Genomic DNA, 17,182 nt, shown 5'->3' on the forward strand with positions numbered 1-17,182 from the left:
TTAATTCACTCTTTAGTATCACTGCTTTCTAATTGTCTTTGAATTTGATAAAAAATAGATGGTAAGATAAAGATTCCCCTTGGAAAATTGTTGCATAGTCTAAGGACTCCAATCCAGTGGAGGCAGCTGTTTTGCCCATTTTACAGATGCAAACATCTGCGGGTCTTGGGGACCTTTTCCACTATGATCAAGTGCCTTCCACACATGCTATGCACCCCACAGGGCAAAGCCTAGCAAGTGGAAACACTAGTGGAGAAGTCAAAATTCGATGTTTTACATTCACCAGATAAACGTGGGCTTTGTTTCAAGAGTGGCAAATGGAATTATAGCAATGTGACCTGAACATGAGGAGCTTTCTTTTTTTGTACCTGTTTAAAAAGTTTATGTCTTCTGGGCTTCCCTGGTGGCGCAGTGGTTGAGAATCTGCCTGCCAATGCAGGGGACACGGGTTCGAGCCCTGGTCTGGGAAGATCCCACATGCCGCCGAGCAACTAGGCCCGTGAGCCACAATTACTGAGCCTGCGCGTCTGGAGCCTGTGCTCCGCAACAAGAGAGGCCGTGATAGTGAGAGGCCCACGCACCGCGATGAAGAGTGGCCCCCACTTGCTGCAACTAGAGAAGGCCCTCGCACAGAAACGAAGACCCAACACAGTCATAAATAAGTAAATAAAATTAAAAAAAAAAAAAAGTTTATGTCTTCTAAGCATCCAGGGCCTTATTAATGAGGAGTGACAAGATGACCTTTCACCCATATACCCCCCCCCCCAAGAATTTATAGTGCTCTGCCTTGTGGTTAAAAATAAAAAACACATGGTTGTCATTGTGTTGTGGTTTAGCAGCGTTATATCAGGTATTCAGTGTTGTAATTATGATTGGCTACGTGTGTAGGCACTTCATCTCTTTCACGGAGGAATCTCTGATAAGCAGCTACAAGATGAGGGAGAGAGATCAGTTAAACAGTATACTACCCTCATCTGCAAAGCCAGGCTGCTTTCCCCTTCCTGGGTCCCTGCCCATTCTCCCCATGGCTGCTAGAACAGATGAAACAAATCAGAATGGCTTTGAGGAGTCTAGTTCATCCCTCTGCTTAATTTAAACCCCAATCAAGTCTAATTATCAGAGCCATATTACTTGCCAGCAATAATTTGCTTTGGGTACAACTCAGAGCTATGTTGAAAATTTTATTTTGCCTTCAGAAAATTGGTTTACCTTTAAATTTTTCTCCCAGATTTCCCTGTGGAAAATTGGTCCTCTTAATTTAGGTATCTTGTAATTTTTCTCATTAAAAAAAGTGTGGCATGTGATATCATTAAATTTTTTTCTAAATTGAAGTGACTTAAGTGGGTTGACATATGTGCTGCAGTATAATTGTGCTGTGTTTTTGGAGCTCAAGTCAGTAATTACATCCATAAACTTATTGTCTATGGTAAAATATGTTAACCGTCATTGACACAAAATTCATTAATTTGAATCAATATGTAATGTTCTGAAATGCTCTAACAAAGGATCATTGACTGACGGGTATAATACAGTCGAAGACCCAAACATTTCTCTATGAACGGCAGTAAACGTAAACATTTTCTAAATAGCAAGTCAATACTGTGATTCCCAAAACGCACACGTTACGAAGCCTGCAAGAAATTTGAGCTATGACATGATTCCAGTAATTGAATGTTTTTAAATCAGGGTATCCTGTAAAGAAGATGTGGCACATATACACAAAGGAATACTCCTCAGCCATAAAAAGAAATGAAATTGAGTTATTTGTAGTGATGTGGATGGACCTAGAGACTGTCATACAGAGTGAAGTAAGTCAGAAAGAGAAAAACAAATACCATATGCTAACACATATATATGGAATCTAAAAAAAAAAAAAAAAAAAAAGGTTCTGAAGAACCTAGGAGCAGGACAGGAATAAAGACACAGACATAGAGAATGGACTTGAGGACACGGGGAGGGGGAAGGGTAAGCTGGGACGAAGTGAGAGAGTGGCGTGGACATATATACACTACCAAATGTAAAACAGATAGCTAGTGGGAAGCAGCTGCATAGCACAGGGAGGTCAGCTCGGTGCTTTGTGACCACCTGGAGGGGTGGGATAGGGAGGATGGGAGGGAGACGCAAGAGGGAGGAGATAGGGGGATATATGTATATGTGGAGCTGATTCACTTTGTTATAAAACAGAAACTAACACACCATTGTAAAGCAATTATACTCCCATAAAGATGTTAAAAAAAAAATACAGGGTATCCTGGATATTTTTGATCTTTACAACATGCAGCTAACTTTCAGAGAGGGTCTTGGAATTTCAAACCCTCAAATGCATCGTGCCTCATTACAGATGTGGTTGCTGAGGTCCAGGGAGGCTGAGTGACTGGTGGGTAGGAGACTGGCCCCCAGGTGATCTTTTCCCGACGCCCCTCAGAGACTGACTGCTAGAGCTCCCTTCTCCATGGAATCTTAGCGGATTAGATGCAGACTAGCTTTTTTACTTTCCTAATGTTGAATAACTTTAAAAGGCAAATTGAAATGTGCCAGGGTTGGGAAGTAAATTGAAATTCAAAGCAAGAATTTCATCAGGAATCCAATCCCAGGGTTTTCTTTTGACTTGAGACTGCAGACCTACCAAAATTACATTAATGTGAAACCCTGACGAAAGAAAAATCCCCGTCATTAAATATGTGGTGCTTCACAGATAATATCTAATTCACCCTTTCAGCATTTCTGGGAAGCGAGAGCCAGATAAGAGAAGTACCGTGTGGCTTCCCAGAGGTGTGTCCACAGGGCTCGGTGCTAATGCACACCCCGGATTCAGTACAGCAAGGGCCATTTTGAAGGTGGAACAGCACATGCTGTGGAAGAAACTGGGACTTGGAAGAGGAGCTAGAAGGGACGCAGCCACTGTGGTTGCTGCTGTTAGCATGTGCTCAGTGATGGAGTGGGTACCTCTTATCTTTTCTTTGATGTCCAAATCACTTTGCACCTTTCTCTCTCCCGCTCCCCTCCACTTTCCCCCTCCCCCTACTCTCCTCTTCTCCCTCCTCTCCCCCTCCCCTAACTCTGTCCCCTCCCTTCTCCCCACTCTCTCCCCCTCTCCCTTTCCCCACTCCTCATCCTTTCTCTTCCTGCCTCTCCACCCTCCCTCCTCCTTTCTCTCTCCCTCTACTCCCCTCCTCTGGGGACCTGCATCCCCCTTCTGCCATCGGGTTTGGACCAGTGGGGGAGCAGGCGATTGGAGGAAAGGAGGGAGAAATAAAGAAAGTGATGGAAGTCATTTTTCTCTGTCTCCCTTCCCCAGCATCAGTCCAGGCTGGCTGAATGCTCTTCTGAAGGTGACCCTCTGTACCCAGCTCTCTGTTTCAGGTTCTAGAAGCAGCTCCCTCCCTTTTGCCTCTTCTGGCCTAAAGAAGGTGAAGGAGCCCTACTCCTAAGTGATTCCCTTATCAGAATTTTCTCAAACTACCTGGTCTGAGGGTGCCCTCTGTTTCCTGCAGGAACCCTGACCGAAACACGGGGTATAGATGAGCTGGTGCATCATATAAATACACATGCTTCATTTATTGGTTTCATAATTATTTATCCAGCATCTACCAAGTGCCAGAACCATTGAGACAAAGCTCCTGGCTTCGTAGAGCTTAGAGAAAAAAAGATAAACACATACAATGTACCTTCAGGCAGTAATAACTGTTAGGAAGTAAAGGAGGACAAGGGGGAAACGGAGTGATTGGTGGGGGGAGTCCTCTTTGAAGAGGGGACAGGTGAGGTTTCCTGAGTGGAGCGAATAGGCATACTTGGCAAAAATACCCAAAAAAAAAAAAAAAAAGTGTTTTCCAGTGAAGGGACTCTCGGGGACCCTGAGCTGGGAAGGTGCTTGAAGGGCACTAGGAACAGCACAAAAACCAGTGTGGCCCGGGTGAGTGAGGGGTTGGGGGGAGCAGGGCTAGGTTGCCTGAGGCTTTACAGCAGTGGTCCCCAACTTTTTGGCACCAGGGACCACTTTCATGGAAGACAGTTTTTCCATGGTCGGGGTGGGGGTTAGGGTTCAGGCGGTAATGCAAGCGATGGGGAGCGGTGGGGAGCGGCAGGTGAAGCTTTGCTCGCTCACCTCCTGCTGTGCGGCCCGGTTCCTAACAGGCCTCAGGCCAGTATCGGTCCACAGCCCGGGGGTTGGGGACCCCTGCTTTACATGACCTGGAAGGACTTGGTGTGAGTGGAAGGAAAAGGTATGGAGAGTTTGGAGAATAGTGATATCATATATATTTTATTAGGGTGGCTTTGTCTACTGTTGGAAAGACAGCCTCTACGGAGGACAAAAGTAGCGAACGGGGATGGGAGCCTATTGCTGGTGTCTGGATGGCTGGGATGGTGTTATCGGTTGAATCGTGTCTCCCCTCAAATATGTTGAAGTCCTAACCCCTCTACTTGAGAATGTGTCCTTATTTGGACATTGGGTCTTAACAGTAGGATGATCAAGTTACAAGGAAGTTTTTCAGGTGGTCCCTAATCCAATATAACTGATGTCCTTATAATTAAGGAGACATTTGGACGCAGAGACAGACACGCGGAGAAGAAAGATGATGTTAAGAGACATGGGAAGAGGGTGGCCGTCTAGAGGCCAAGGAGAGAGGCCTGGAGCAGAGCCTTCCCTCACAGCCCTCAGGAGAAACCAGCCTTGCTGACACTTTGACTTTAGGTTTCTAGCCTCCAGAACTGGGAGACAGTCCACTTCTGTTTTCTCAGCCACCCCATTTGTGGTATTTTGTCCCAGCAGCCCTAGGAACCAAATACAGGTAAATGGTTTGGATGAGACTGATAATGGTAAAAGAAAGAAAGGTTGAATTTTGAAATACATTCTGAAGTTAACGCCAGGAGGACTTGCTGATGGGTTGGATAGGGGTCGTGGGGTTGATATTTGGCCCATGGGAAGTGAATTTAAGGACAAGACGGTCAGCGACTCCTAGGTCATTGGGTGAGTGGCGGTGCCCTTTGCTGGAGATGAGGAACACCGAGGAGGGCAGACCTGGGGGACAAACGTCCGGAATTGGGTCAGGGACGTGTGAGTTTACAGTCCCTGTTTGTCATCTCAGAGTAGGCAGTTGGCGTTGAGGGGGGAGATGTTACGGCAGAGTCGTAAATGGTGACCACCCCTCTTCCCACCACAAACACTGCAGAGCCTGGGCTGTTCATGCCTATTGGCTGCCACCCGAGGTGCCGTGGACACTACAGGTTGCACACAGATGATTCTAGTCAGTACACAGATGTTTTTATATAATGTTTAATGTATTTTTCTTAATATATAGTAGAAAAAATGTAACTAGCACAACCAAGTCATGATTTCAAGATGTTATTACTTAAACCATCATTAAAAATTGAAGTATAGAAGTTTTTAAAAACCAGAGTCATCTTTTTAAAGAAAGCAATTAAGAAATGAATAGTATATGCAGTGGATGTAATAGTACACATAGTACATGGATATGGGGAAAAAATAAATGACCGAAGTTTAGGACACAGCCTAAAGCATTTGTAAGGAGTTACTAGGTGAGTCCTATCTCATGAAAGTTTCTTTTGTTTGGCGGGCCACGCCCCTCGGCTTTCAGGATCTTAGTAGAACCCACACCCACTACAGTGGAAGCACAGAGTCTTAACTACTGGACCTCCAGGGAAGTCCCCTCATGACCCTTGAAGAACACTTCCTTGGTCTGTTTTTTAACTGCAGGTCAAATCATCAATTTAGTAGTAGAGACCAGCGTTTGTTTAAAAAGGGACTAAACTAGATCAGAAAATAGAGTGCATTGCTGGTAGTATTGGGAGGCATTGTTTCATGACGCAAAATATATATCTCAATGAGCATCACAGTGAGAAGTTAGAAAGTCACTGGGTTTGCTTTCATAGGTGGGAGTACCCTTCCCCTATCCTATTTTGGTGACTCTCCTTTTGAGCCAAGTTGAAAAACCTGGGTTTGAAAAGAGACAAGAAAAACATGATGTACTTTCATCTTTACAAGGTTATGAATTATGAAGGTTTTCATAAATTACTGTGGGATTTGTTCTGTAGTTTTAGAAGCCTATGATATCATCGTCGAAAATGTATTCTAGCACATTTCTTCCATGTTCATTTGGGTGTCTGATCCCTATTTTGATACACCTGGTAATTGCTAGATCTCCCCAGCTTGTGAATTCTTCCAATTGATTTATTTTCATGGAGTATTTTGCCTTTGCGTGATCCTAAATTGCTTTATTGATGTGCAAGGGTGCCTTTACCAGGGCCTGTTTGCAGTAGCTTTGTTGTACGTACTTAAGTATAGTGTTAAGTAAGAGCTTCGATTGGGGGTGAAATATATTTATTCAGACAAAAGGATGCCTCAGAGTTGGGTAAAAATGCTTATTCTTATCCAAGAATGCATGTGATTCTTTTCAGAATTAAAACTCCTTTGAATGGATTTTTAAGAAGTCCTCTAGGAGCCCTTGAAACAATTATGTGATTTTTCTATGTTTTTTTCTTATATTAAAATATCTAGCTGGAAATGTCTAATGATATATTTCTTAAAAAAATAATGGAACTAATGCCAAAATTATAGATACACTTAGTTTAAAATTTTCCTTGGGGCTCTAATTTTGACGTAGAGTAACTTATACCTGATTTAAAGAGTTAGGCATTTAAATAATCTGATGTCAGCCACTAAATTCATTGGGCACCCATTATTTCACACACACATTATTTACAAGAATATTTCCACAGAACATTCTTGTAAATATGTTTATGTGATGCAAATTAGGCTAAAGTACTACGCTATCAGATGTGTAATGTTTAAGGAACAATAATTTCTTTAAAAAGTATGATCTGCAGTGTTAAGGGAAGTTTATAATTTCCAAAATGACTTACTTAACAGGAGAAGTCTTGATGAAAGCATTTAGCATGGAGATGAAATATGCCTCATTAAGTTTCCAGGTTATGTACATGTCAACACTTCTTTTGTCATCTTTCAATAGTTTATTTACATAACTGAGGGCTGTTAGTTTTATTAGTGGTGATGATCACAGCAAATGATTTTGGTAAGTTAACCTAAGCAACATAATGTGCTTCTGTTTCCACAAAACTAATGGTGAGGAATCCAACCCTCCTCCTTCTGCCCCCTCCCCTGGTAGTAAAGAGCCTCTATTTACATATGTAAATAAGCCATTCAGTTGAGAGCCCCGTGGGGCCCACCCAGGTCCGATCTGTTATTTTGCTGATGTTGATGGCATTAGCCAGGAGGTAAATGGTACCTGGAGACTGATGTCTCAGACTGGAATGACAGATACCAGAGGCTGAAGGCTGTCATTTAGGAGGAGAAATGGATTCTTGGGACTAAGAATTTTGGAAGAAAATGAAGGCACAAATTTTGTCTTTAATGTTGGCCTGAGAGATATAATTTAATGTTTTTCTTGAACATGGAAAGCTATACATACACATTTTTTATATAAGGATGTTGCTTTCCTACCATAGCATTTTTGAGGGCCCTGTTTGCTTTTTAAAGAATGTAAAATATTTCACAATTGAACTCATAGAGCTGGCTATGGTCAGATACCTTCCCTGGCTGTATGTGGGAATCTGGCCTGTAATAAGAAAGGAAAGCTTTTAAATGAAGGTCTCCCTAAAGTGAAGAAGGTGACATGTCCAGTGTCTAATGAATTAAATTCTTCTCAAGGGTTCCTATCTAGGACATAGCTATGTCCACCTTTCTACAAAGCCTCAGTAACTCTAGAACACACAAGCCACCGACCACCACCAATTTTTTTTGTCAACAACAGAATACAGTGTGACTATTTTTGAAAATTAAGATGAGTTTAAGACATGAGTCATATGGAGAAAAACTTGCTCTGAGCTGTTCAGAATCCCTTTATTTCTATTCCATAAGCAATTCATTAAAATGACATTAATCCTCCAGGCTGTTCTTTGGTTTCTATTAAGATGTATTACTGGAATCTGTGTAAATATATTGATTATCTCATAGGCCTATTTGTTCATCACAAGCAGACTATTGTTACAGAGTCATTGTACTTCATAATAAATGAGACAAAGTGGAGACCAGGTTTTAAAAACCCACCTGCCCCCTCCATTCCCCTTGAAGGATGTGCTTGCTCTCTTTAAACCAGCCTTTCACAAAATGGGAGTTTAAGATTGAGAGTCTCAGTTTAATATCTACATCTGCCCCCTGCTGAGTTCATGGTGCAATTAGCTAATTAAAAAATATATAACATTTTCCACCTTGAAGTCAGAAGAAAAGCAATAAACCACAGGCTCAGGATTTAGTTAATTTGCACATTGACTGTAATTGTGTATTTAACGCCAAGATTAATTTTTTTCCTGATGAGTGGGAGCCTGGCACTGTGCACTGGAACTCTTAAATTGGTTGTAATCATTCCATAGGGAGGTTGATAAGGGCAAATATTTCTCCAGATATATTAATGAGGATAAGTATTTATTTACATCTGATAACTTTTTTTTAGGAGAAAAAGCATTAAACCACTTTCTGATAAACCATTAAATTTAAAGGAGGCTTCAAATCAAGCTAAATAAATAATCTGATTTAAAAAAACTATTTCTCATGTAAAATCTATTGATTCTATTGAATGGAAAATCATACTCAATTTTGTTTGTTTTGTTTTGCCAAATATTCAGTGAATTAATGAGAACAATTTCTGCTGTCAAAGTTTTGGTACATTTTCTAGGTCAACTGAGATTTAAAACTATTGCCTTGCATTTTTTTCAGAAGAGGGTAGGGAAAGAATGCGTGTTGGCAGGGCAGTTAGTAGGAAAAACATAATCCTGACATGCAATCTGCTACTTATGACATTTCCTTTTTGAAAGGTAAGCGTTATACTTTGGATACCGAAGCAGTGATTGTTGGCAATTCAAGTGGGTATGATTGATCCATGTCTTAAAAGTAACAGAGCTGTTATTCTTAGAAGAAAAAAAGAAAAGAATTCTCAAGTATTATAATACAGACATTGCATTTTTACCTAAGTAGAGGTCTTTTCACTCTCCTCTGTGAGCAGATGCTAATACTCATCTGACAGATATTTCACTCCCTAGGTAGATGCTCACTTGGACCAGGGGCTTTACGCCCAGGAGTTTTCTGAGACCGTCTCTCTGTTGCCTTCATCTCCCCATCCCTGAAGTCAGTGCTCACAGTGTATTGTGCTTGCTTCTTAGATTCTTGTTTACTGTTATCCAACTTTGAAAGATGGAGAAGTGAAACTCTATACCATTCATGGGGGTCCCTATCCCAGACTTTTCCTTTAAAATACAGTTGCTTGGGTTTGTGTGTGTGTGTGTGTGTGTGTGTGTTTGTGTGTGTTTGACATGGAATGAGTGATGGGAGGTGTTAAGTCTTTCTGCGTGATCCATTTGTCCAATATATATACAAGGGTCTGTCTAAGGAAACGACCACCCTTCTACACAGGTTAGGTTATAAACTTAATGCTCAATCTCTGTTCCATCCAATAAATTTAACTGCATTCAGGGGCAGAGTTTTTGGTGGCTTTCAGACACCAGGAATTCTGCCAATATGAAGAAGAGAGGAGCTTCTGAGGCAAGAGAGTTTTCATGGTTTTGGGAAAGACGGTGATTTCCGTGTCTTTTTGGTGATATCCAAATGGGCGGCAAGTCTAAGAATGCCCCTTACTGCCTTCTGCTATTCTAGGAAGATTGACTTCATGTTCAGGGAAATCGTGCTCCAGTTTTCCTTAGTATTCTTGAAATATAATTAGGGGCAATATCAGGTAACAGGAAAGTGCAGATTTGATGGGAAATGTGATACTGGGCTGTGTTCATGACTTTATCACACACATGCATATACAAGGCTATTTTTAATAAAATGACTTGCACGTGGCATGTGGTTTTTGTGGGGGAAAATCGTGTCATGTCTTTTTATTGTTGGATTTTAGCTGAAACAGACAAGTACAGTGCCGTTAAATGCTGTCCCTCTCCCTTTTCCGACCATTTTCCCATCATCCCACGCCCCACCTTCTCCTCTCCCACCTCGTTCATCCCCATCTTCCATTCCCTGTCAGGAAGGGCAGCCTCCGAAGAGCCATTTCAACTCAGCCCGACATCGCCAGAGACTAGTGGACCCAGCTGCTTCAAAAGTGAGTGTGTCCTGTCGCATGGTGCATGGCGGTGTGGTCCTTGTGAGGAAAAGGGTGTTGTGGGTTTTTATTTATGCTGGTGTATTTGAAGGCTTTAGAGGAGGCAAAGTCTTCTCTATTAATCGAAGGCCATTCACACCAAGGGAGTTCTGGCGTTGAATCACCAGACCTGAAAACAAGCAAAGCCCTGAAAAGTAGCACCTGCTGGTTTCTGTGGTGTAAATACTCCCACCGCAACCAATTTCAGACAGCAGTTTGACAAAAGCGACTTCAGAGCTGAGAAGAGATGCCCAGTGGAGCTCTAACATATACAGATCCAATTGACACAAATCCTAGTTAAAATATAGCAGAAAATTAGGAAGTGAACCAATTTTGAGTATCTCTTACCTTTGTTTTCAATATAATGTATTTCATTGGAAGTTTAGATATTTTTAATCAATTAATGACTGTATTTAACAACTGGCTTGTAAAATTCCTGGAAATTTACCAAGCTGGTGTGGGTGGGCTCCAGCACAGCAGTTCCACGTGTGACATATTCGTTGAGAATAGTCTTAAGTCATTTTGGTCATGCCCAACTCTTATGGTCTACAGAAAAGTGGCTGAGGTTTTGAGCAAGGATTTGCTGTTCCCACACAGCTCAAGTAAGTCACAGGCCAGCTCTGCTGCACACAGACTTTTATTAAACAGACATTTCCTGGCAAACAGGCACAAAGCATTCCTGCAGCCTGTCCTATAAACTCAGTGAAGTCCCTGCTCTCACGCCTTTTAAGTGCTGCAGCCAAATCTCGTTGGAAGGTTCCACTTAAGGTTGATGACCTGACAACTTTCTGGAGGCAGGATTCTCTCATTTTTATGGTGGGCATCGTGCAATGGGGCTTCTGTGCCCCAGCTGCTGGACATAAGGCCATTGAATAGTTGGGCCTCGGGTGCCAGTCCTAAGGGTCCAAGTTACAGACCTTCATAGATTCTTATGTGCTGCTCATGCAAGGGTAGAGAATATCTCTAAATTGATTTTGCCGATTCACTTACCTTAAATACCGCTAGTTTCAACAATGAATGCCTGTTTCTAACATCCTGAGAACACTGAGTTTGATTTCGGCAATGAAAACCCATTTCAGTATGCCAATTAGCGAAATCTCGGGTGTGACTGAGATACAGATACCTCTGATGTAATGCTAGTTGACCACCCTGGGGGAGGGAGAGTCAATCCTGATCAGGACTACTGACTGGGTATAGGATATAATTTTAACCAGTACATAATATCACACTGCCTGTGTGGTAGTATTTGAAAGTGGACTCCAAATGTCATAGCCTTTTGTTACATTTATTAAGTACCTGGGGTGTCCCCCACACCCAAGCTCCAGACAACTTACTTTGGCTCAGGATCCTTGTGATGAAGTTATGAAAGTTCTGTTAGTATGTGAGGGAAAAAAATAAACTAGCTCTGAATGAGGTGAATGGATTCATCATGTGAATCTTGCTAAAGTAGAGCACAGCTCAGAGTATACCAGGTCCTTCTCAGACCCCGCCTAAGAGTTTTCATTAATGAGGCACTAAAACTTCCTGTGGTTAAGCACACTGTTAATGTGCTTAACCGCTTATGAAGTGGTTAATCCACTATTACACCCAGCATGTACCTCTTGGTCAGTGGTGTTTTAAGGACTCAACTCAGCGTGTGCTTTTGTTCCTCCTCTTTCTTTTTTCCTGTGTTCATTTCATTCTGCTTGGCATTTTCAGAAATGCTGTGCCTCACCCGTGCAAACAGTTGTATATTACACTGTAAATTACCTGCGTTTCTTCTGTTGAGTCTTTCTGTTGTTCCATTTTGTCTTGAGTGAGAATCATGGCTTCTTTTTCTAGACACACTCTAAGAGGAACTCATTAAACTGGTATAAAGAAAATGTCTGGTGCCCTAATGTGCTGTGTGAATAGGTTCAGCCAGTGTTAACAAATAGGCTTTAAAGGTCAAATCCTTTCCTCCCCCAAATACTGCAGGACTAGGAATTTGAGAAAGGCCTAAATTTTTCCCCTAATATTAGGAACTGATGGGGGCAACCACATTTCTTGTGTGGATAGGTTACTTAGACAACAAATAGAAAATGGAAATGTGCATCAGTGTAGCCAGTGGCCTTTTGTTATAAGTACATTGGTGCTTAGAATCTGCACTGTATTTTCTTCAACTCAATAATCTGAGTTGTAGTAAAAAAAACCCTGGGTCAGTACCAATTTACAGTAAACCAGCTGCCAAATCTTTTGAGGACACTGATTTTGTTGAGTCGGCATTGTAATCTGGGAAGAAGTGTGATCAAGTAGAGATACTTAGTTTCCCATTAGCAATACAGAGGGGCGGGAAGAATATCCTTGACTGGGTTGTACATTGGGCTTTGTCATAAACCAGCTCTATGGCCGTGGGCAGCCACTTATCACTGAGACCCCATTGCTCAAGGTTTTCTCTTCTATTAAATGAGAGTTTATTAAATGTTCCCTTAATCAAATTATGGAATTATGTTTCTTTTCCATCAAGGCTATTTATAACTAGATACTTCACCGTTTAGTCTGAGATTTTTGAATAGCATTTCTCAATCCTAAAATCCCTCTACAAACGGCATCCTTTCTCATGACTTGCAAGGCATTATTTTTGGGTGGTCTTCTATCAGTGTCTTCAACGGATGTTAATTTTTAAAACAGAATTACTTACTTTAAAGCTATGGGGGAAAATATGGACCAGAAATAAGGTGCTCATTTTCTGCTCAAGGAGTTGGCTTTTTTTTTTTCTTTCAGCCTGCATTTTTTTAATCTTAGTCTTCGAAAGCCTTCGAAAGTGCTTTGAGTATAGGAAAACAAGCTTTTAAACCTGTTTTATTTGAATAAGAGTTAAAGAGTTAGGGAGAAATCAAAGGTAAGTAATGTACCTCTGATTGGCTAAACTTGTCCACTGGGAATTTCTAAAATGTCTTTTGTTTGGAGAATATGCTCACCTGTCTACCCCCAGTATGAATGCTGTAACACATTAAATGAACAAAGAATGAAGAAAACGGGCAATAGGAATAATAGTTCAAAGACCACAGAGCAGTTATTTGTGGAGCTGGTAAAGGCTTCTGTTAAATAAAAATCAATTTGATTTGGGAGCGTCGGGGACACGATCTGGGGAGACAGGAGGTGGACAGAAGATAACACAAGAGTGTACAGAGGATTAGTTTTCAAACCTCCTGGCATTTCAGCATGAAAGAATAATGAAGATTTATTCTAGATGAACTGTCATTTTTCATTGGAAGCTTTGCTGATCCAGAATAAATAGGTTCATAGAGACTGTATTGAAATTTTGAGCATGTGACAGTAAGTAGCGGTGGGCATAGCATCTAATACATTTCAAAACCAGAAAGTGCTGTAACATTCTATCCTCTTAAAAAACAAACCAAACTCCCCAAATAGACAGATATTCCAGCTAACCAAAACCCTGCATATAATTCTAAGATACATTGTTTCAATATGCCTTAGGGCTTGAAAATCCTTTATACTAATTCTCAGCGATTTCTCTACCTTTTTCTAATGAGAATAAGGTTTATAAAACCTGGGCTCCCCTGCTGGGAAAATCAGCCCAGAGCTATCTCAGAGCAGATGGTCTTCTTTTCTCACTACTATAAACCTTTTAGGATTGATCCTTTTTTCATTTTTATCTCTCTGAAGAGTAAATGTCTCTGAGACCTTAGAAACCCACTGTTCAGAGGGGTCAAGAGGCTGCATTGACCAGAGTTCATAGTTGCAAAGATGATGTAGAATAGAAGCCATGGAAATCGTGGAATTGTGTTTCTCTCTATAAGAGCAAAAAAAAATAGGTTGATTTTTCAAGTACTAAGGGGATAGGCTTTAAAATATCTACATTTTTGAGCCTTATTGTGCTTTGAATTTCTGGATGGTAATTAACACCCTCCTAGTCCCAGGAATTTGAAGTGTTAAAGAATAATTTCTTCTCTTTTGGAGGATGTAATACTTGTTACTATATTTAAGGAGGTAGAAAGATGGGGAAGGGGCTGGGAAGATTGGTTACCATAATTATTCTGGGAATATTTTAGTCATATAAAATGTTGTACTACGTAAACTTTTTTTGCAAAGGCTTTTAGGGGTGATACATTGATGACAGAAATTTTTGAGGCAGCTTATAGTTTTTGTTTGTTTGTTTGTACATCAGCCATCTATGAATTGCCTTTGGTCCCAGCTAAAGTAGGTGTGAATCTCATATCTGCAACTTAATAGCTATGACTTTGGGGCAGTTACTTAATCACCCTGAGAAAGCCTCAGTTTCTTCATCTGAGAACAAAATAATATCCACCTCATGAGATTGTTTTGAGGAGTAAATGAGAGAATGTATGAAAAGTTTTTACCACGTAGATAGGCACTTAATGAGTGCCAGAAAAATTGTAGCTATCCTTTAAATTATGATTACTCTTACTATGGTTATCAGGTAATCATTATCTAACTTTTAGAGGATTTTTTTTTCCGTCTTGTAAGATAAGGGCTTAGGACTAGATGATCCTTGAGGTAGAATGTCTGCATTGTTAAAAGTCTGTACAGTTATACTTATTTTTGAATGTCTGTCATATACTCAGCTGTGTGGTAGGCATGGAGGAATATAACTTGTAGGATTTAGTTCTTACCTTCAAGAATGTAATGTCATTGGCAAAGAAATAATGCAGAGACAGTAATCAATTGTTTGGTAAACAATATCAGAGGGGCGTTGATTTTGAACCAAAAGACATCTGTGAGCCACAGTCAGAAAAGGCTTCCTGGAGCCGGTGGGTTTTCATCAGGGCCCTGAAAGAAGGAAAAGCCTTTAAAAAGAAAAACTTATTTATTATTTATTCATTTTGGCCACGCCTGGTCTTAGTTGTGGCATGCAGACTTCTTAGTTGCAGCATGCAAACTCTTAGTTGTGGCATGCATGCGGGATCTAGTTCTCCGACCAGGGATTGAACCCCGGCCCCCTGTATCAGGAGCTCAGAGTGCCACCCTCTGGGCCACCAGGGAAGTCCCAGAAAGGGCTTTTTAAACCTTGAGTATGGGCGTGAACATTAGGAGAATGCACAAGGTAATGTGATGGGCCAGACCGGAATGGAGGGAATAGGTGACATGGAAGGGATGCTCCTGTATGGCTGTCCCTGGTGGGATGCAGGCGGGCTTTGCCATCACGCAGACTGTTCTCAAGTTCTGTGTATTAGTTGTGTGGCCGAGGCAGAGTCTCTTGTTTCCTCATCCATACAGCTGGGGGGATAACCTCATTAAGATTGTTCTTATAATGAAATGGTCTGTTGCAGACATTCCGTAGAGTGATGGGGCTGTCTTGGGTAGTAAAATGACAGTTCTTAGTTAAACTAGACACAGTCTGCCCTACGACCCACCAATCCCGATCCAAAAGAACTGGCCTCTGTTGGAGGACACAGATGCTTCTTGCAGCATTGTTGTTACCCCAGAAAGTTTGGGGATGTTGTGGGTGTAGGCAGTTGAGAGAGTGATTGGAAAAACAGGGTACATCACATAACATCCAGCAGTTAGAAGCAGCAGCCTTGAAGGGGCAAGCAGCAATGTGGATGGAGCCTAAAACATATTACTGTGTGGAAAAACAGAGCTTAAACAAATTCAGTGCTTTACGACCATGCTGGTAATGTCGATTAAAAATACATGCACATCATACAACTTGCATTTTCCGGGAGCTCGTGCAAATAGCTGAATATCCATCAGGCACGTTAGAAAGGTGGGCTGGAGACAGGGAAGGGGTGTCGAAAGTTAGGTGTGCAAGTAAATAAACTGACGGGTGGGAATAATATTCTCTGTCTGAGGAGTATGATTAACCCTACCCTCTCCTGTACACTTGAATCTCCCCGCATGAAAGTAGGTAGATAGGCCAAGAGATACGGTATAAGGGAGACTTAAAGAAGTCTCTGGGAATGGAAGCAGTGCTCCTACAAATCATGGAGCCGCTGACCCTTCTGCAGCCCTGACGCATGTCCGCCTGGTTCTAGGTTCTGCACACACGGGACTAACAACTTTACTCCTCACAGCGTCCTCAGGAGGGCGGTACTGTTGATGGCCGTTTGGCAGGTGAGGCCACTGAAGCTTGCACGGGATCACACGGCTACAGTAAAAGGGGAGCCGGGATTCGAACCCAGTCGGTCTGGCTCTTGGGATCCCTGTTCTTAACTATCCTGCCTGGCTGCCTGTGATGGACATAGCTGAAGTGGTGAAGGAGGACCAGACCCTTTCCACCCGTGGTGCCCGTGGACCATGCCTGGCCAGTTGCAACTACTTCCTTTTTGTGGAGGCTGCCAATTTTTAAAAAAAATTGCGTGTACTTGGGTGTGTATGCATGTGTATAAAACTTTTTATTGAAACACAACATACATTCACAAGCATACAGCTTGATGAATTTCCACAAACTGGACAATCCTGTGTGACCAGCACCCAGGTTCAGGAACAAAACACAGTGGGTAAACCTGAAAAACCAAAACTTCTGTCACTTTTACTGGGCATGAAGTTAGGATTGCTGGAAAGCAACATCATGAAAAACATAAGCCTTTACAAGTGAAAACAATAGAAGAGTCAGAGATTCTAAAAATTGCTACAGGTTTTGGGTGTTTCTAAGGTGTAGGAAAAAACCCTCTACCTTTTCTCGATTTTTACCACAGTTAGTTGCTTCCGTTACCAGTAGTGGAGGGCACAGACCACTCGTGAAGGAAAGCAGAAAGTCTCTTAATGAGTTCAAGGCAAACTCACGTTATCAAAGGATAAAACAGATTGAGCTGCAGGCCTTAGACATAAATAGATAAACATCTACATGGTGTGGATCATCAGGAAGGCCTTGAATGGACAGGTAAATGAATTTTTACCTCTCCTCTGATCATTGTTTAACTCCATGTCTTTGATGTTCAATCTAAACTCCTATGGACTGCAGTTGTCAGCTTACAGGACAAAGCTATGACATTGTACATCACACTCGAAGGGTAATGTTTTCCCATGTTCCAAACGATCAGTTCCCTTCAGGTTCAGGCTGAGTCTGA

The 17,182-nt window shown here is 41.7% G+C and overlaps 1 protein-coding gene across 7 annotated transcripts in view; it reads left to right on the plus strand.

The window, feature by feature from the left end:
* Nucleotides 1-17,182, plus strand: part of MAST4 (microtubule associated serine/threonine kinase family member 4) — a 569,167-nt gene that overhangs the window by 267,440 nt on the left and 284,545 nt on the right. For 3 of the 7 annotated variants that reach the window (XM_057539992.1, XM_057539993.1, XM_057539995.1), the window contains one exon: nucleotides 10,056-10,130. The exons of the other annotated variants lie outside the window; for them this stretch is intronic. In XM_057539992.1, the coding sequence (XP_057395975.1) occupies nucleotides 10,056-10,130 (75 nt within the window). The remainder of the gene's footprint in view (nucleotides 1-10,055; nucleotides 10,131-17,182) is intronic. 7 annotated transcript variants of the gene reach the window in all.

Source organism: Balaenoptera acutorostrata, chromosome 2, assembly GCF_949987535.1.
Source record: "Balaenoptera acutorostrata chromosome 2, mBalAcu1.1, whole genome shotgun sequence".
NCBI lineage: Eukaryota > Metazoa > Chordata > Mammalia > Artiodactyla > Balaenopteridae > Balaenoptera > Balaenoptera acutorostrata.